General features: G+C 40.5%; 1 protein-coding gene across 1 annotated transcript; it reads left to right on the top strand.

The window, feature by feature from the left end:
• The first annotated feature begins 295 nt into the window (after window positions 1-295).
• On the top strand, window positions 296-20,110 carry rrbp1a (ribosome binding protein 1a). The gene is made up of 28 exons (XM_057341980.1): window positions 296-482; window positions 2,235-3,420; window positions 5,871-6,025; window positions 10,383-10,505; window positions 10,626-10,778; window positions 11,032-11,150; window positions 11,648-11,801; window positions 13,565-13,703; window positions 13,909-14,060; window positions 14,311-14,345; window positions 14,424-14,499; window positions 14,618-14,655; window positions 14,751-14,832; window positions 14,922-14,959; window positions 15,057-15,132; window positions 15,303-15,343; window positions 15,462-15,549; window positions 15,827-15,919; window positions 16,095-16,187; window positions 16,304-16,393; window positions 16,471-16,563; window positions 16,978-17,049; window positions 17,506-17,601; window positions 18,376-18,459; window positions 18,592-18,672; window positions 19,303-19,395; window positions 19,484-19,627; window positions 19,718-20,110. Exons 2-28 carry the CDS (start codon window positions 2,262-2,264, stop codon window positions 19,760-19,762), a joined length of 3,612 nt encoding a protein of 1,203 aa, XP_057197963.1. The 5' UTR covers window positions 296-482; window positions 2,235-2,261; the 3' UTR covers window positions 19,763-20,110.
• The last annotated feature ends 67 nt before the right edge of the window (window positions 20,111-20,177 follow it).

The following is a 20,177-nucleotide window of genomic DNA, read 5'->3' as shown; positions in this document are numbered from 1 at the left end:
TGAGAAGGACACTTTCTCTAATAATTATTGGTCTATAATAATTATTAGTACGTATATTTTTCATCATAAATATTATAAAAAAAGGAAATACATATACATACAGGCAAAACGTAAGTACATACAAACAGCGGAAGAGGGAATATAAAACGTTTGAGACCAGTGAAACTACAATTCCCAAACTCGTCAATATGACCCGCCTTTCTTTACTATCACAAAATTCTATTGGTTGCCATTTGTTTGACCGACTCCGTTCAAACCAATCAGCTTCCGTTTGAATGAACGGAATATGGGCCACTGACCGGCGTAATGCCAGCGCAGAGAAAGTGCCACGACTCCACACAGACATCAACTGACTCCTTAGCCCGGGATAAGATTTTTTTTGTTTTTTGCTGGCTTGGTAAAATAGTTGGATTCAAGGTAATCAATTCTGTTTAAACTCTTGCTGAAGTGATTCATTCAACGGAAATCTGCCGCGAGAAAAGGTGAGATTTAAAGCTTTAACGTTAGCTGAAGCGATATATATATAAAAAGCTTCAAAAGATTTTCAGTAGCAATTAACAAGTTAGCCATACACTTTTATCTCTTTAATTGAGTTAGTCTGCACGTTAACTAGCTCGTTACCAGACTGATTGAATATTTTATTAGTTATGAAACGAAGAGATCTGATTAAAATAAAATGTGGTTTCTCATTTTGGTTTTGGTGATTCTCGCTGTAGACAGATTCTCGCTTTTCTGCTTCTTTCGTGAGCTAACAAAGAAAGATAGTTATTCACTTAGACATTTCATCGTTTTATCACCTTTATGGTCTAAAAAAGATCAGAAATCTGCATGGACGTATTGTACAAGTAATGTTAGTTTATTCACGTTTCGGAAATAAAAGTAGGGCTGAAGAGTTAAGGAACTCTCATCTTCAATTTCTCACGGTAACGTTAACGTTAGCCTTTTTGGACGAACAGCTCCATCATATAAAGTGTCAGATTTTTAAATCTAATATTAGTCAAATCAGGCGTGATCGTTCAGTTCCGGAGTGAAGTCACCCACAATTTATTATTGGCTTCACAGTCAAGTCAGAGAAATTCTGAAGAAACCATCGCAGGATTTAACAGCATTAACATAAAATCAACATGTAATCTCTTATAGCAGATTTACAACAACACTATAATCTCTTATATGCACATTGTGCTGTAAATGAACATGTCTGTTATACATATGCCTATTGTGGCGTGAAGGTTATACTAATAAAGATTACTTTAGAATATAGATTAAAACAATAGCTTCAACTAATATTGATCAGGATTGATTCGTTCATTTGTATCGTCTCTCTCATAATCTATTAATGGCTTTAAATGAGACCCTATTAAATTAGATGCAGATTAGATATCTCATGACTTGGGCATGAACTAGAAGAAATCAAATTTTCATTCAGAAATACTTTTTTCTCTTTGACCTTATTGTACAGCTGTGTAAATGTAAAAACTGTGGATGATATTAAAACCCTTGATACGGTAATGAACAACTATGCAAATTCGAACAAAATATATGCAAATCTGTTTCCTCAGCATCTCCACATATCTAAGCAGACTTAACCTCTATTTTGTGTGTAGTTATGTCTAGGCTGTTTATGAGTGTGTGAATTTTCTGTGCCTTTTTCATTCATTTGTGTTTTGATGCATGTTTGATGTGTGAGATTGGCATGGCAAGAATTCCATGGAAGCAGTGAAGTATAGAAATGTGCCTTCTGGCTGATGAGTGCACCACATGGTGAATTTGAAAACTCTGTTACATAACTCGGTCCTTTCCACTACTGGTGTTTGCTAATGTATGGAAGATAGGTTTTCTCAAAGTTTGTAGAAGAAATAAACTGTTCTCAGTCATTATGAATACATATATGTACTCACCACCGTATTGAAACACACTCGGCAGAATAAATGTAATATTTCTATCATTCAGGCCAAACAGGGTAGTGTAGACTAGAGCATTTAAAAGCTAAGCTTTGTGGACCTATTTGAACATTTTTAAAGAATAACTGATATACGTGCATTTGAAGAAGAGGTAAATCCTAGAATCCTAGTATTTGTGCTGTGAATGTGTAAACTAAAAACAGATTTCTGAGATATAAAAGCAATGTTTTAACTTTGTCATTTTAAAATGTCTTTAAGATTGAACTTCAAAGCTATACTGTATAAAATATTGGTTTTATGAAAAACTTACCAACTCATGTTTTTGTTTAAAAGGTTTAAAAGGAAAGGACATTTGCAATCATGGACATCTACGATCCTCAGACCCTTGGAATAGTTGTGTTTGGTGGTTTCATGGTGTTCTCAGCCATTGGGATTGCCCTGGTTTCAACATTTTCCATGAAGGAGACCTCATATGAAGAAGCTATAGCCAAGCAGCGCAAGGAGCAAGGAAACACCCAGTCCAGCCAACGTACGGACAAGAAGAAAAAAGACAAGGCCGCTGAAAAGAAAAGCAGAGGAAAGAAAAAAGAAGATAAACCCAACGGGAACCCTCCAGAGTATGAGGCCACTCCTGAGGTTCCAGAGGCACCAGCTGAGCCCAATCCTTCAATTCCTCCAGTCCCAGAGCAAGTAGCCACTCCCGTTCTTAAATCAGCAGCACCTTCCCAGAAGTCCGTTCAACCTGCTCCTTCTCAGAAGTCAGCTTCACCTACCCCGGCTCAGAAATCCTCTCCAGCTGTCCCTCCCCAAAAATCTACTTCTCCTACCCCTGCCCAAAAGTCTGCCCCATCGGCATCTGCCCAAAAATCTGCTTTTGTCCCTGCCCAACAGTCTGTAGCATCGGCCCCTGCACAAAAATCTGTTCCAGTCCAACAGCCTGCCCCACCTGCCCAAGGCCAGAAATCCTCTCCACAAGCCCAACCCCAGAAGTCTTCTTTAACTGCCCCAGCCCAGAAAGGGTCTCAACCCGCCCCAGCCCAAAAAGCGTCCCAGCCCACTCAGGTCCAAAAAGCGTCCCAGCCCGCCCCGACCCAAAAAGCGTCCCAGCCCGCCCCGGCCCAAAAAGCGTCCCAGCCCGCCCCGGCCCAAAAAGCGTCCCAGCCCGCCCCGGCCCAAAAAGCGTCCCAGCCCGCCCCGGCCCCATCCCAAAAGGCTGTAGCAGGTACTAACACTTCTGCAGTCTCTGCTATGCCCCCTTCCAGCCAAGATGCCCCCCCTGCTCCCTCTCCAAAGGACAAGAAGAAAAAGAAAGCCAAAGGGGATTCCTCCTCTGCTGAGGTACTGCTAAAGTCTGTGGCTCCATTGGAGACCATGACCAAAAAGGTTCCTGTGATGGCAGTTCCTCCTGTTGGGACTCTAAAAGCTACCCCAGCAACTGCTTTGCCATCCAGAGCTGAAGAACCCAAACCCGAGGCTCCGGCCAAGAAGAAAGCAGGAGGCAAGAAGAAGGCCGAACCAGGTATGCTCTAATTTCTACACATCTATCAAACCATTAGATGAGAGGAGGCACATGCTCTCTGCAGGTCCTATTTGAAAAAGTCTACATTTTTGTATGCACATGTATTTTTGTTCTCTTCAAGTATGTTTTGTTTAGCACTTGGACAAAAGCTTGTCAGTTGGTAATTTGCAGTAAGACATCATCAGACCTTGACTGCGTTAGCTTTTCTTCAGTTCTTTTTCTCTTCTTTATTTTTCTTTTACCTTACACTTTTTATCTTAGAAGTCTAACTGTAGGCATTATCAAAATTATATTTACACAAAAGTCAGGCAATCGCCATTCACCTTTCTTGCCTCTTTTCCATACAATGAAAGTAAATGGTGACTGAACCTACTAGTCCTTGATATTTCTGTTACGTGAAGTAAATTAAAATAACTCTGACTTTCATTTCTTTTTCATTCAAAAATCTATTTTTGAGGACATCTAAATTTAGACAGTCTGAATGAGCATGTGTAGGTGGTACGTTTTAAAGGAAGCTCGCCCTCCGTATGCACGTATGCAATAATAGGATGCTTCTGATAGGTTTGCCAGTGGTTTACCAGACTAACACAAACAGCTTTTGGCTAAACCACGCAGGTCGCATCTTCATCTAATGAACTTTCTAGCTACGTCTGGGAAAGTCAAATCTGTCAGTTTAGATCTTTATCACTTCTTGTGTCATTCATTTGGTTCAGAATACACGTCTGGATCGTCTCTACTGACAAGAAGCCCTGATGTGCTCTGTTTCCTTTGTGGGTGGGGTTTTGGAATGGCGTTGCTCTTTATTTGCTGATGTTGGCTCCGATTGGCTCTTTCTGTAAAAGCAAGTGAGCTCAGTGAGTCTGTGTCTGAAGTGCTGATCGCAGGGGAGGCATTGAGCTGCATTCTTCTGCTCTTGTGCTGTTTTTGATGCTTGTGTGCACCAGTTCGTGGGCTCTTAAATGCTTCATATTTTACACGCATATTATTTTCACACTTGCATTCTGACTGTGTGTGGATGGTATTATTGTCCTGTTTATGTAAAAGACTCCTTTATTTTTTATTTTCCACTCACATACATAAACACAGTCAGTCCGTATACTTTTTCCACTCACTTGCGATGAGGTTTTGCCCAGCTCGGCCTGTGGGAAAAAGCAAGGGAATTTAGTGCTGGCACACGGGTGTGTTTCACTCCTCTACAGATCCCAGAGCACTCAACCCTATTCAAACAATACTTTTGCCTCAGCTGATCCATTGGGAGAGAGCACAAAGGCTTTTAGTGACCGGACAATGGGAGTTTATCGCCAGTCCTGAGTGCCATCTCACCCTGGTGCCAGACTGCACTCCTGCCATGCTGGCACTGTTTAAATAAAACAACGAGTAAATAAAGATCATGACAGTACATACAGACACGCACACTAATGTACAAGGACCCAGTTTACTCTATTGTCCGGTACGAGTAGCACTTGTTTCAGAATCGTTGATTTGTTAAAGGAGCATTTTGTTAAGATTTTAGTGGCAACTTGTGGTGAGGTTGTGAATTGCAACCAATGGCTCACTCCACCCCTCCCTTTCGAAGCATTGCAGCAGCTCTCACAGGACAAAGATGTCGTTGCGTTTTTGCTTCTTTGCCAAAGGAGATAACGCATTTACGAAACGCTCTCTGTAGAGCAGTTTGTCCGTTTAGGGCTACTGTAGAAACAACATGGCGAATTTCATTCCAGACCGGCGGTTTATGTAGATAGAAATAGCTAATTCTAAAACTGGGTTCACACCAAACGCTAATAAAGCATTTTGCATGAGTAAATTACATACAAAGTCAATTCAAAGACACGTATAGATGTGAACTTAATGCTGGGTTCACACCAAACACGAACAATGGTGTTCCATAAAAAGTTTGTTATTTTTGCGTGAGCGATGCGAAATTACAAATATTTTCAACCTTTGCGGAAGACGAGATTGACGCGCGTTTGCGGCAATTGCGCCGCCTGATTCGCGTCATTCGCACAGCCTGCCGCGAGTTCGCGTCTGTACGCATCTGTGCATTGACTTGCGCAAAACACTTAATTCGCGTTTGGTGTGAACCCAGTGTTAGGTCTTTATACACCTCTGAAGACATAGTTATGTATATTATATTGCATTTTTGTCAATAGATCGTCCAAACAATTACATCTTTTGCATGTTTAATACTTGATTTGAAGTAGATTAGAGAGAGATTGTGGTGTAGGCGTTTAGAGACAGTTTAGGGATGGAATAAAGTTGCTTGAAGACTTTGCTCATAAACACGAGTTTAGGGTACACCGTACTGTGAATGGAGAGTGATTGGCCGCAGTGCACACTCCATATGGGGATACCGCTCTCTTTCTCTATTTGTTTTATTTTTTTTCCTCTCTCAATTGCTCTTACACTTACATACAGCTTAAAGGCTAATTGTTCTATCTATTTCTCTCTAGCGGAGGCTGCAGACCCCGTGGACTGTCCGCTGTACCTGCCGTATAAGGCTCTGGTCTCCACGGTGAAGAGTATGGTGTTTAGCGAAGGAGAAGCCCAGCAGCTTATTGAAATCCTTTCTGAAAAGGGTGGCACCATCCAGGACACCTGGCACAAGGTACAGTTGACTAAATTATTACATGGGTAATAAAGGACTGCCTGTTGAAATTCAAGTCATATCACGTATAAAGACCTTTCCATTTTTTTTTTGTTGGCATGTGATCTAAATATCACAAAAAGAGGTAACCAGCCTGACCTTTCCATTTTGAGATGAGGTGTTTTTGTCCTGTGATGGACTTTTATTTATTTTTTAAATAAGAATGAGCATTTACGTGCAAATGTGAACCTTACCATCACCAAGGGTTGAACGCTGGTATCTCAGTATGTCAATCTTTGGTTGTTTGAATACCCATACAAGCTCTCTTTTGAAGTTTTTATAGCATTTTTTTAAATATTTTTTTAAGGTAAGTACAGATTTGATCCATAATGGAAAATGTCACATCCATAACACTGTTTCTTCCCCAAAAATGTGCACATGAAATTGCCATAGTTTATTGGGTTTGTGCATTTTACTTCTCATAATCCTACTAAGTATATTAGTAGGATTTATTTTTCAAGTTTTGAATGTAAATGTCACTTGCTTAATGCTGTAATTGCTTGTGCAATCTTACATATACATTTTTTTAAGATACAGCAAAATCTTNTACTAAAAAAGGAAATAACTTGCAACACAGTGATTTATTTACATGTATTTGTGTTATACTCAACCCGCCCCGGCCCAGAAAGCCCCCCAACCTGCCCAGAAAGCCTCCCAACCTGCCCCATCCCAAAAAGCCTCCCCACCTGCCTCCAACCAAAAACCCAGTCCACCTGCCCCGGCCCCATCCCAAAAGGCTGTAGCAGGTACTAACACTTCTGCAGTCTCTGCTATGCCCCCTTCCAGCCAAGATGCCCCCCCTGCTCCCTCTCCAAAGGACAAGAAGAAAAAGAAAGCCAAAGGGGATTCCTCCTCTGCTGAGGTACTGCTAAAGTCTGTGGCTCCATTGGAGACCATGACCAAAAAGGTTCCTGTGATGGCAGTTCCTCCTGTTGGGACTCTAAAAGCTACCCCAGCAACTGCTTTGCCATCCAGAGCTGAAGAACCCAAACCCGAGGCTCCGGCCAAGAAGAAAGCAGGAGGCAAGAAGAAGGCCGAACCAGGTATGCTCTAATTTCTACACATCTATCAAACCATTAGATGAGAGGAGGCACATGCTCTCTGCAGGTCCTATTTGAAAAAGTCTACATTTTTGTATGCACATGTATTTTTGTTCTCTTCAAGTATGTTTTGTTTAGCACTTGGACAAAAGCTTGTCAGTTGGTAATTTGCAGTAAGACATCATCAGACCTTGACTGCGTTAGCTTTTCTTCAGTTCTTTTTCTCTTCTTTATTTTTCTTTTACCTTACACTTTTTATCTTAGAAGTCTAACTGTAGGCATTATCAAAATTATATTTACACAAAAGTCAGGCAATCGCCATTCACCTTTCTTGCCTCTTTTCCATACAATGAAAGTAAATGGTGACTGAACCTACTAGTCCTTGATATTTCTGTTACGTGAAGTAAATTAAAATAACTCTGACTTTCATTTCTTTTTCATTCAAAAATCTATTTTTGAGGACATCTAAATTTAGACAGTCTGAATGAGCATGTGTAGGTGGTACGTTTTAAAGGAAGCTCGCCCTCCGTATGCACGTATGCAATAATAGGATGCTTCTGATAGGTTTGCCAGTGGTTTACCAGACTAACACAAACAGCTTTTGGCTAAACCACGCAGGTCGCATCTTCATCTAATGAACTTTCTAGCTACGTCTGGGAAAGTCAAATCTGTCAGTTTAGATCTTTATCACTTCTTGTGTCATTCATTTGGTTCAGAATACACGTCTGGATCGTCTCTACTGACAAGAAGCCCTGATGTGCTCTGTTTCCTTTGTGGGTGGGGTTTTGGAATGGCGTTGCTCTTTATTTGCTGATGTTGGCTCCGATTGGCTCTTTCTGTAAAAGCAAGTGAGCTCAGTGAGTCTGTGTCTGAAGTGCTGATCGCAGGGGAGGCATTGAGCTGCATTCTTCTGCTCTTGTGCTGTTTTTGATGCTTGTGTGCACCAGTTCGTGGGCTCTTAAATGCTTCATATTTTACACGCATATTATTTTCACACTTGCATTCTGACTGTGTGTGGATGGTATTATTGTCCTGTTTATGTAAAAGACTCCTTTATTTTTTATTTTCCACTCACATACATAAACACAGTCAGTCCGTATACTTTTTCCACTCACTTGCGATGAGGTTTTGCCCAGCTCGGCCTGTGGGAAAAAGCAAGGGAATTTAGTGCTGGCACACGGGTGTGTTTCACTCCTCTACAGATCCCAGAGCACTCAACCCTATTCAAACAATACTTTTGCCTCAGCTGATCCATTGGGAGAGAGCACAAAGGCTTTTAGTGACCGGACAATGGGAGTTTATCGCCAGTCCTGAGTGCCATCTCACCCTGGTGCCAGACTGCACTCCTGCCATGCTGGCACTGTTTAAATAAAACAACGAGTAAATAAAGATCATGACAGTACATACAGACACGCACACTAATGTACAAGGACCCAGTTTACTCTATTGTCCGGTACGAGTAGCACTTGTTTCAGAATCGTTGATTTGTTAAAGGAGCATTTTGTTAAGATTTTAGTGGCAACTTGTGGTGAGGTTGTGAATTGCAACCAATGGCTCACTCCACCCCTCCCTTTCGAAGCATTGCAGCAGCTCTCACAGGACAAAGATGTCGTTGCGTTTTTGCTTCTTTGCCAAAGGAGATAACGCATTTACGAAACGCTCTCTGTAGAGCAGTTTGTCCGTTTAGGGCTACTGTAGAAACAACATGGCGAATTTCATTCCAGACCGGCGGTTTATGTAGATAGAAATAGCTAATTCTAAAACTGGGTTCACACCAAACGCTAATAAAGCATTTTGCATGAGTAAATTACATACAAAGTCAATTCAAAGACACGTATAGATGTGAACTTAATGCTGGGTTCACACCAAACACGAACAATGGTGTTCCATAAAAAGTTTGTTATTTTTGCGTGAGCGATGCGAAATTACAAATATTTTCAACCTTTGCGGAAGACGAGATTGACGCGCGTTTGCGGCAATTGCGCCGCCTGATTCGCGTCATTCGCACAGCCTGCCGCGAGTTCGCGTCTGTACGCATCTGTGCATTGACTTGCGCAAAACACTTAATTCGCGTTTGGTGTGAACCCAGTGTTAGGTCTTTATACACCTCTGAAGACATAGTTATGTATATTATATTGCATTTTTGTCAATAGATCGTCCAAACAATTACATCTTTTGCATGTTTAATACTTGATTTGAAGTAGATTAGAGAGAGATTGTGGTGTAGGCGTTTAGAGACAGTTTAGGGATGGAATAAAGTTGCTTGAAGACTTTGCTCATAAACACGAGTTTAGGGTACACCGTACTGTGAATGGAGAGTGATTGGCCGCAGTGCACACTCCATATGGGGATACCGCTCTCTTTCTCTATTTGTTTTATTTTTTTTCCTCTCTCAATTGCTCTTACACTTACATACAGCTTAAAGGCTAATTGTTCTATCTATTTCTCTCTAGCGGAGGCTGCAGACCCCGTGGACTGTCCGCTGTACCTGCCGTATAAGGCTCTGGTCTCCACGGTGAAGAGTATGGTGTTTAGCGAAGGAGAAGCCCAGCAGCTTATTGAAATCCTTTCTGAAAAGGGTGGCACCATCCAGGACACCTGGCACAAGGTACAGTTGACTAAATTATTACATGGGTAATAAAGGACTGCCTGTTGAAATTCAAGTCATATCACGTATAAAGACCTTTCCATTTTTTTTTTGTTGGCATGTGATCTAAATATCACAAAAAGAGGTAACCAGCCTGACCTTTCCATTTTGAGATGAGGTGTTTTTGTCCTGTGATGGACTTTTATTTATTTTTTAAATAAGAATGAGCATTTACGTGCAAATGTGAACCTTACCATCACCAAGGGTTGAACGCTGGTATCTCAGTATGTCAATCTTTGGTTGTTTGAATACCCATACAAGCTCTCTTTTGAAGTTTTTATAGCATTTTTTTAAATATTTTTTTAAGGTAAGTACAGATTTGATCCATAATGGAAAATGTCACATCCATAACACTGTTTCTTCCCCAAAAATGTGCACATGAAATTGCCATAGTTTATTGGGTTTGTGCATTTTACTTCTCATAATCCTACTAAGTATATTAGTAGGATTTATTTTTCAAGTTTTGAATGTAAATGTCACTTGCTTAATGCTGTAATTGCTTGTGCAATCTTACATATACATTTTTTTAAGATACAGCAAAATCTTCTGTTCCTCATTTATTTATGTACACTTCATTTACACTCAAACAGGAAGTTTGTTTAAGCAGAGCTCTGTGCGTGTGTGTTTATAGGCCACTCAGAAGGGTGATCCGGTAACCGTGTTGAAGAAACAGCTGGAGGAGCGAGAGAAGCAGCTGGCAGCTGAGCAGGAGGATGCGGCAGCTGCTAAGAGCCGACTAAGAGAGTTGACTAAGGTAAGGCCTGGGGCATCTTTAAAACAATTTGTTCCTCTTTGATGAATGGTCAAGCCCTAAGGCCAGACTCTAACCTGTGCTTTGATATGTGATCATGACCTGTGCTTTGTTTGTGTGTAGGAACTGTCTGTGGAGAAGTCAAAAGTGGCGTCTGTGGAGACCAGGCTGAGCTCTCAGCTGAGCAAGCGCGAGCAGGAAATAATCGCTTTGGAGGCGCGCATGCAGGCCAGTTACCAAGACCACCTCGCTGAGACCCAGCAGCTCAATGCTAAAGTGAGAACTCGGCACTAATGAGTCATAAATTGTGAATTTCTTTTGTATGCATTTGTATGTTTGTGTTTGGTTGTTTCACTTCGAAAAAGCATTAAGTGTTGTTAATGCATTCATATACAGATAGAAGTCATGATAGATTTGGGTGTCCATTTACCACAGTTGTAATGTTAGCTAGTAAATGTGTCTACTGTGTTAAATGCATTTTAAAGTTTGACATATTTCATTCATGTCAATAACTTTTGCTTTTTTTCAGGTCTTGGCTCTCCAGGACCAGCTGGAGAAAGGGCCCAACGCTCAGCTGGCCCGTCTGCAGCAGGAGAACTCCATCCTCAGAGATGCGCTCAACCAAGCTACCAGTCAGACAGAGAGCAAGTATGAACCAACAGCTTCTCTTGAACTAAACAATGTCTTGGTCATAGTTTTTCGTTTCTTGTTTGCGTCATTCATCTGTTGTGCAATAGCAGAAAACACTGTTTCATATCAGATCACTGTTTTTTTAACAAGGGAACAACACGTTTCAAGTTTAACCCTAATTTTTAAGTCCTTGTGTTGTATCAATTCCATTACTATAGATTTCTCAGAATTCAAATAATTGCAAGCAAACATCAAAACCAACAGCATTGACTGTAACCGCTAGTCAGGACAAAATACATTATAACACTGACAGTTATGGCTAAACTCAGATTGAATGATTTTAGCTGCCATTAAATGCAATGTAAGTGTGCAAAGTTTATAATATCAGTAAGCCACACAGTGAAATGCGTTATAGGACCGTGTAGTGTTATAGCAGTAACTGTAGCGCATTACTTCAGCAGAGATCCATTTCTTTGGAATATCTAGTACGATGATGTCTTTTTTTGCTCCATCAGGCAAAATGCTGAGTTGGCTAAACTGCGCCAGGACTGCATTCGACTGAATAAAGAGCTGACGGAGAAGAACGAGGCCTTGCAGGCTGAGGAGCAGCTCAAGAAAAGTCTGGAATCTAAAGCAGCCACGGCAGAAAAGCAACTGGCCCAGCTGCAGGTCTGATCCCCGCCCTGTTCCTTCCTTTTGTTCAGTTTGCCGAGTTTTATATCAAAGAGCTAACAGCAAAGGTTAAAACAAATACCTCTTATTAAAGAGTTGAAAATGCCACTGATTCTTATCAAATGTCTGGCAGCGTGAGCACTAGCCTCATTAGTTTTCTGACACCTCTCGCTGGGCTGTTTAGCCTTTCACATCCGCAGGTATGCAAGCCTGGTTTCTCGCAATCAGCGTGTTTGTGTTTATTAAAGACCCTTGGTGGTAAAGCTCATGGTTTTGAACCCCCTCGGCTCCGGAGCCTGTGCTAATGAGATTGTTTGCATGCTGGCGGAACATTTGATTGCCGGTTTGATCGCTCTGCAGCGCTCTGTGGGTTGGAACGTGGCCAGCGCTACAGGGAAGCATTTCTCAGAACGATCAGGAATGTGAGCCTGCATGAGCTGTAGAATTTCAGACGGATACATACAGAAGTGTTTAATAATGGTTCATAGCACGGATAAATCGTAGGCTCGTAGGCAAAAAACGATTGTTGTCATCTTATAATCGACTTCTGTAAACGAAAGGCCAGCGTATAAAAAGCCCTCGTGTTGCGGTGTTTTCTAAGGCTGTGTGTGAGTGTTTTTGGAGTGTGTACTAGATAGGAGAGATGTAGGTAATGTCTGGAGAGGGTGAGTCAGCACGTCTCTCACGACTCACTCCACACGCTGTGGAGCTCACGATGAGAAACTCTTAAAGTGATAGTTCACCCCCAAATTCAAATTCTGTCATTTACTCTCCCTCATGTCATTTCAAACCTGTTCTTCCGCAGGAAACGAAAGAAGATATTTTGATCAAAGTTGGTAACCGACGGTACCCATTGACTGTTGTATGGACACACACAAAACCAATGCAAGTGAATGGGTACCGTCGCGGTTGGTTTCACAACATTCTTCAAAATGTCTTATTTCATGTTCTGATTTATGTTATGTTATGATATGATCTGATCTGCCAGTTTTCAGTGTAAAGAAAAACCACAATTGCTTCTATGAAAGTTTTCAGCTTTATTTTTTAATAAGAAGTGTAAAAGAGCACACGACCTAGAAGTGATTTAATGTAAGGCGGTACCAGAAAGTAGATCCACTGCTCCAAAAGAATATTTGTGCGTTTTCTGTCCGTGAGAGGAATGTCAATAATGTGATGAAGTACACCTGTGGTTACTCTGTTCGTATGAACATGTAGAGCACTGACTTCATACTTAAAGTGACATTAAAACCACCTGGTTACAGTATTTGCCAAAATGGCAATGAAGGTGGAACAGAAAAGCACATTTCAAGTGACTTCTTTTTTAAAATTAAGTTAAAGCATGCTTGCAAAGAGTACTACTGGCACTGGGGTCTAATAGATTCAACTTCCATGTCTCTTTATCTCATAAAAAAGCAAAGCATTAAGGGTTCAATTCCAAAAACATTTAAAACCCTGTATTTCATCTTGCCTAACCAAGTTAGAAATGGTTAAAAATAGAGCACATTGAGGCTAAAAAGCATTCGTCAGGGTATGAGAAATAAAAATGAATATAAACAAAAACGTGCCTTGGTTAGTGCCTTGGTTGAAAACTCTCTTAAAAGTCTTTAAGGGCCACCGTTTGTGCTACAGATATGATTTTAAACTGGTTATGTTCCGTACAGTCATTTTGGCTTAATGGCATCTTAAGTTTTGTGCAAACCAGCTTTGTGCATAAAGACTTCAGTGGCGTTGCGTGATCAAACCTGTGCGTGTTATCGCAGGCAAGCCGGGCGAGCAGTGAACAGGCCCTGCAGAAGCGGCTGGAGGAAGTCAGCGAGGAGCTCAGACAGACCCAGAGCAGCAGAAACAGCTCGCAGGCGCAGCTGGAACAAGCTCAACAGGACACCGCTGCTCTGACAGGTCAGAAGGAAACCTCCTTTACCATGTTGCTGAGATTTGAACTTTTAACATCATTCAGACCGTTTGAACACATTGAAGCATTGTACATCCATCCGTACGTCTTCAGAAAAAATGGGCTTTGAAATGCATAAGTCAATGTTAAGCAATGGTTGTTATTACGAACCAAACAGTTTTATATACATAGAGTGATCTCTTGTCATATCAGAGGCTCAAGCACGTGTGGCCGGTGTGGAGGCTGAACTGAAAGAGCGGGCCGAACAGGTGGAGGGTCTACAGAGCCAGCTGAAACAGGCACAGGTGGAGCGAGAGCAGCTGATGGAGGCGAGCCAGAACATCGAACAGAGCCATAGTTCAGAGGTGAAACTCCACATTCTGTGTTTGGCTACTCCCACCCATGTGTTTGAGATCTAGAAGTGAGTGTTATTTTATGTAAGAGGATTGATAAGTGAACACAGCTGTGTAGAAGATGTACCCGAGGCATAATAAATTATACAGTTTAGCCAATAATCAAAAATGGTTGACTGTGGAATGAAGCCTTGATAATGGTTTGCGGTATATGTAAATTGAATGGGACCCGTTTGATAATCATTTGCATGTATCATTACAGGCTTTGAGGGCAGAACTGGAGCAAGCAAATACCTGGTGAGGCGTCTGAATTACATGTGAATTACAAAAAGCATTTGAATATGATTTGACACCGAGTCCTTGTTTAATTTCCAGCCTGAAGGACAAAGAGAGCAAAATTTCAACTCTTGAAGAAGAGCTGAGCCAACTTAAAAACACAATGGCCAGTCAGGTTAAGACGTCTTACTGCTGACATTGTTTTCACATTTTATTACTACTATTTAAACATGGGATTTATTCACGCTGATTTGTTTCTCATTCCTGTCTCAACCAATCAAATGGCCCCTCAGGTGGAAAACACAGCAGTGCTGCAGCACTTACAGCACAGGTACTTTAAACTTGCTTTCTACAGCTGTGCTAATGCATTTCAGTCTGTGTCTGATCTCATGATATGAATCTGATTTGTTTTTGTTTGAATACAAGTCTAAAAGAAAAAGAAGACCAAATAGCAGCTGTTCAAGAAGAACTCCAACAGGTTAAACAACAAAGTACAGACCTCAACAGAGTAAGTCAATCATCATGTCAGAACTGTAAAACTCGCAAAATATTCATTCACCCGACCTCAGAATATTCATGCCTTTTTATTATTCATAGCTTGAAAACACAGAAATGCTGGAACAGTTACAAAACAGGTTTGTGTCGTTTATAATCTAACCAACATCTTTGTTTTCTCGCATTAATTTTTTTTTTTTTTAAGATGTCTTTCATTTATGTTCTCCTTTGTTTTAGTTTGAAAGAAAAGGTGTCTCAGCTGGCTTCATTTGAGGAAGAGATGAGAGGACATGAAGAGCAATATAACACTAACGTATGTGCACATTCCCTGTTATAATTATAATTAGCTTTTTATAACGTTGCATTAGCTTTATGCATTTAGCAGGTGCGTTTTTATTTTAGATTTAAAGACGGCATACTTGGTAGATCGTGAACAATGTCAAATGTGACTTAGATTTGATCCTTTGGACTTTTTATCCACAGCTGGCAGACCACACAGCCAAACTGGAGTCACTACATAACAGGTACATATTCACCAAAGCCTGCTGTGAGTTTACGGAAAACCACAAACATTTAGGATTTTTCTACTACAGCAAGTCTATTTCTTCATGTGTTAAGTACTGTCATGATTATGCTTTTCAGCCTAACTGAGAAAGAAACTCTAGCGACGTCACTACAGCAGGAAGTGCAACAACTCAAGGAAATAAATCAGTCACAGGACAAGAGTTACGTAAGTACACAAGACCGTTGTGGGTGTGCCTGAGCACATTGATTCATTATAACGTGCGCAGATATAAGTCTCATCTCATTGTATAGTTTGTGCTGTGGATAGTGGCATTTAAAAGACCGTATTCATCTTTCAGTGTAAAGTGGTTTTGTGTGTATTTTCAAAATGTGACGGATAACATTTAAGCATGGTTGATGTGAAAAGTGTCTAAGAAATGTTTAAATAGTGCTTGTTTATGAGTGACTGGTAATGTGTCATTGAACATTTAATGTCATTATAGGAGACTTTGGAGAATGTGCTGAGATCTTTGCAGGCCGAGACCAAAGAAGTTCTTGGCTCCCTTTTCCCACACATCAGTGTAGAGACAGAGCAGGTGGACATAAATTTGCGTTTATCACGTTATTATTTTTGTTTTGTAAATAAACCTAATCATAATGCTTGATACAAAAACCTATTACAAACATTCAATTGGGTTTGTGTTTTTCCAATAAAGTTTCTTTATGTAAATCCTTGAATGCTTGCTCATCCTGACTCGTTGTTTCACTCAGACCAAATGGCTGCAGGACTTTGCTTTAAAAGCACAAGAGGTGTTAAATCAGAAACAACAGAGCCAAGAATCCCAGCAAAGCACAGAGATGTTGGTAAGGAGGCAGCAATTCTGCCCTTGCACTTTAATGATCTGAATGTGACTCTTCTGCCCCCTAGTGGTCACATGAGAGATACTTGTAATTAGTGCAATGCTATTTTTATTTAATAGGAGGTAATGGAGAAACTGCATGCTGCACAGGAGGGTCAGTGTACACTACAGGCAGAATGTGAACAGTATAGAAGCGTACTGGCCGAGACGGTGAGATTATATTTTTAGGATGTGTTTCAGTGAAACACAACCGAGATTGACTGGATTTACTTCCTGGTGTTATATAGGAAGGAATGCTAAAAACCCTTCAGAAGAGCGTGGAGGAGGAAGAGGGGGGGTGGAGATCCAAGATAATGGAATCCGAGGAGCAACTGAGGATGGTGGGTCTGCATACTGTATTTACACACACATCCATATAATAATACATCTGAACCTTTCAGTATATAATGATACATCTGAACTGTTGCTTCTCTCAAAAAGTGTCCTTTGTGGGTATGGTTATGAAATATGAGTTAAGTGTTAATATCAAGAGTCATGCTCTTAACATTTTCAACATGGCATGTCATGGCTTCTCGGTGTATACATTTTTATACTATACTTTTATACTATGTGTATACTTGTTATACTTATGCCTTTTATACTTAGAAATGTGTTGTTGTATTTTGCACATGGCCAGGTGGAGCCAAATGGGACATATTTATTATATGTATTTTCAGATGAACTGGTTTTAATGGTCATTCTTTTACTAAGGGGCAGCCACTGGGAACAATTCAATCTGACCTTTTGCTTTTCAGGCACTCAAAAAGGTGCAAGAATTGGAAGACACAACAGAGAGTTTGAGAACAGAGAACCAGAGCACCCAGCAGGTACACTACAGTTTCTGTACAATAGGACATGGCATCGTTTTTTTTGTCAATTCTTTGGGCTATATCCAATGTAGATTATTATATTATATATATATTTTTTTAATTAAGCATTCTCATTAACTATAACACTGTGTCTACACCGGATGTGAGTGTAGACATTACAACATGACAAAAGACATTAGAAACGCATTAGAACCCATTATAATTTAAAAAATTGTCCACACTGGATGTGGCGCGGTGTAGACACAGTGTAAGTCTCAGTCAATTAACTCTTACCTGGTTATTTATCTAATGTCGTCACTGAGTAACATCCAACACGTAGATGTAAAACTGATGCATCTCTTATTTAAATTATGTACATTCAGCTTTGAGAACATACAGCTTTGTGAACGGTTTGTTATAAGATCTTTCGTTCTACAATTAAAGTTTCTTATTGAACGTGTTTCCTGTTTGTAGCTGAAAGAAAAGGTGATGCTTCTAGAGGCCCAGCTGGAGCAACAGCTGCAGTCTGCTTCCACAGATAACCAGAGCCAATCTGAAGAGATGACACAAGTGAGTCTAAACTTTTGCCTAAGTGCATTTTAAAGGGATACTTCATCCAAAAATGAAAATTCTGTCATCATTTACTCACCTTCGAGTTGTTCCAAATCTGTATAAATGTATTTGTTCTGATGAACACAGAGAAAGATATTTGGAAGAATGCTTATAACCAAACAGATCTTGCCTCCTTTGACTCCCATAGTAGGAAAATTTTACTTTATCATTTTTTGTTCTGTTGAACACAACAGAAGACATTTTGAAGAATGTAGGACAGCAAACAGTTCCGGGGAACTTTTGACTACCATTGTATTTTTTCGTTCTATGGTGGTCAATGGGGGACAAATATGTCTGGTTATAAGCATTCTTCCAAATATCTTTCTCTGGGTTCATCAGAACGAGGAGGGGCAAAGAGGAGATACAAACATGCACGGTATGTGGAAAATACAACGTTTTTTAAACTTTAAATGGTGTATACACATTGCGTTACATCTAAAACAAACAATAATATTCGTTTTAGCTGTGCAATATGACTCCTTTCAATTTTGGGGTGAACTATCCCTTTAACAGTAAAAGTGATGCTAGTTGCAGAACAGAAGCATTTTTCGTTTTTTTATGAAGTCAAAGCAAAATAAGGTGAAAGATACTTGACTCATTTAATCACAAACTATTTTAAACTATAGTACACTAACCCAATTTTTAACCTAGATCTGTTCGTCACAAAGTACATTTTGATGTGGAGCAGACAGGGATTTCATTTAATCCTCATTTTCATTTGCTTGCTTTCAGTTGAAGCAGCTTTTATCAGAATCCGAGAGACGGCTGAGTGCGGCTCAGAAGGAGGCTCAGGTGCAGCGGGAGGAACTTTCACAGGTCGGTCGTTTGTTTTCCACCAGCCCCGTGGTGTTTCTACCCATGATTCTTTGTTTTACCCACAATTCTGCCAAGACTGCAGAGGAAAGATCCACGCGGAGGTTCTGATGAATGACAGCTTGCTTTTTTCAGGTCAGGCAGCAGCTGAGTGATGTGACACAGCGCGCTCAGGGAGTGGCTGAGAATGGGCAGCCAGAGCCAGAGGACTGTCAGGTTAGGGTGCGACACGCATGGGCACCCTGTGAAACTTATTGACAGCACTAGATACACCGTGCATTGGAAACTGCCGCGTCAGGCATACGGCTGTGTCTCAAATCCATGTTTGCAATATGCTTCAGGTTTTGACCTGTACACCACAACAATTTAGACCCAGCAAATGCAGGGATTCAGATTTTGTGTGTTGTTATTTGCCTGCTTTTACAATTTTTGTAGGTATTATCATTTAAACATAAGTTTTCTTTGTTTAACCTATCCAGTGCTGCCAATGAGGAGACATCTTTCTTGGAGTTCTAACCTTCCATATTTTACAATTTTGTTTCAGCAGTTTCTAACCCCCGTCCTCCCCTTGGGGTTCTTTATCACTCATCTTTTATAACCATTAACATTTGTCTTTGTGTTTGAAACTCACATTTTTTTTGACATGTATTGTTGTTTCTGTACTACTACTTATAATACTGTATGTAATGTGCACTAATGAAGCTCTTATGTTGGCTGGCATGGAACTTTTAAGTGGATTTAAGATCTTCTGAAACGCAGTCACAATTGATCTCCGTTTGTGTGCTTTCTAACTATAACAACTTCGTTTTACCACAGCATTTAAACATTCTCAAATGGTTTCTTTAGGTTCAAGCTCAGCTTGAGCAGACGTTGGAGAAACTAGAACAGATGAAGTCAGCAGGAGACACTGCATCCATGGAGGATGTTGTACAGCTGAAGGTATTGTGTATTTCAAGTATGTTGTTAAGAAAAGTGTTTTGAATTCAGACTCTGTATTAAGCCCCACTCACATGACTTGGTGTTTTAGGAGTGTCTAGATAAGGAGCGAAAGATGACCAAAGATTTGGGCCAAGCAGCCACTAAACTCCAGCAGCTGCTACGAAACAGTCAGGACCAACTTGCCAAAGAAAAAGAGAAGGTGAGAACCATGGAGGAGCAACTGCAAGAAAAGGTAAACGCTTGACAAATGTTAACAAACGTTACTGCATCAACAACTGTTTTGCGACTGTCATATCTTTCTATGTTAATGTGCTCTCTTAAGGGGTCTAATGGTGGTGCTGAGCCGAAGGAAGGCACCTCTGTTTAAGATGGAAGACGCTAATCGTTTTGCCAAAAATTGCCTTAAGATGACCAAAATGAAGCATTCCAGAACATTTAACTTTTTTTGTTGTACTGTAGTCTTGGGAAAAACATTGCACCTTTTGGAGAAGCCTTTAATGCAACCATATTATTTAGGAGATGTGCTGGAACAATTTTTACTTAACATTCCATGTCAGAAATTATTCCTCAACTGCCTTATATATTTTTTTGTGTTCCTATACCTCTCCCCCGACATCAGTGTTAAAAGGGAAACCGTATGTGCGTTAAGCGTACATCAACCAGTGCAATTACTTGTAAGTGAATGAATATGCATCATTATATGGTACGTGGATACAGCGCGTTTGGAATGCTCTTTTTCTGGCTGAAACACCACTGTATACGTTTGATAATGAATAAACTGC

This window comes from Triplophysa rosa, linkage group LG9 (assembly GCF_024868665.1).
Source record: "Triplophysa rosa linkage group LG9, Trosa_1v2, whole genome shotgun sequence".
NCBI lineage: Eukaryota > Metazoa > Chordata > Actinopteri > Cypriniformes > Nemacheilidae > Triplophysa > Triplophysa rosa.
The sequence above is the reverse complement of the archived record's forward strand: the minus strand, read 5'-3'. Positions and strand labels throughout refer to the sequence as shown.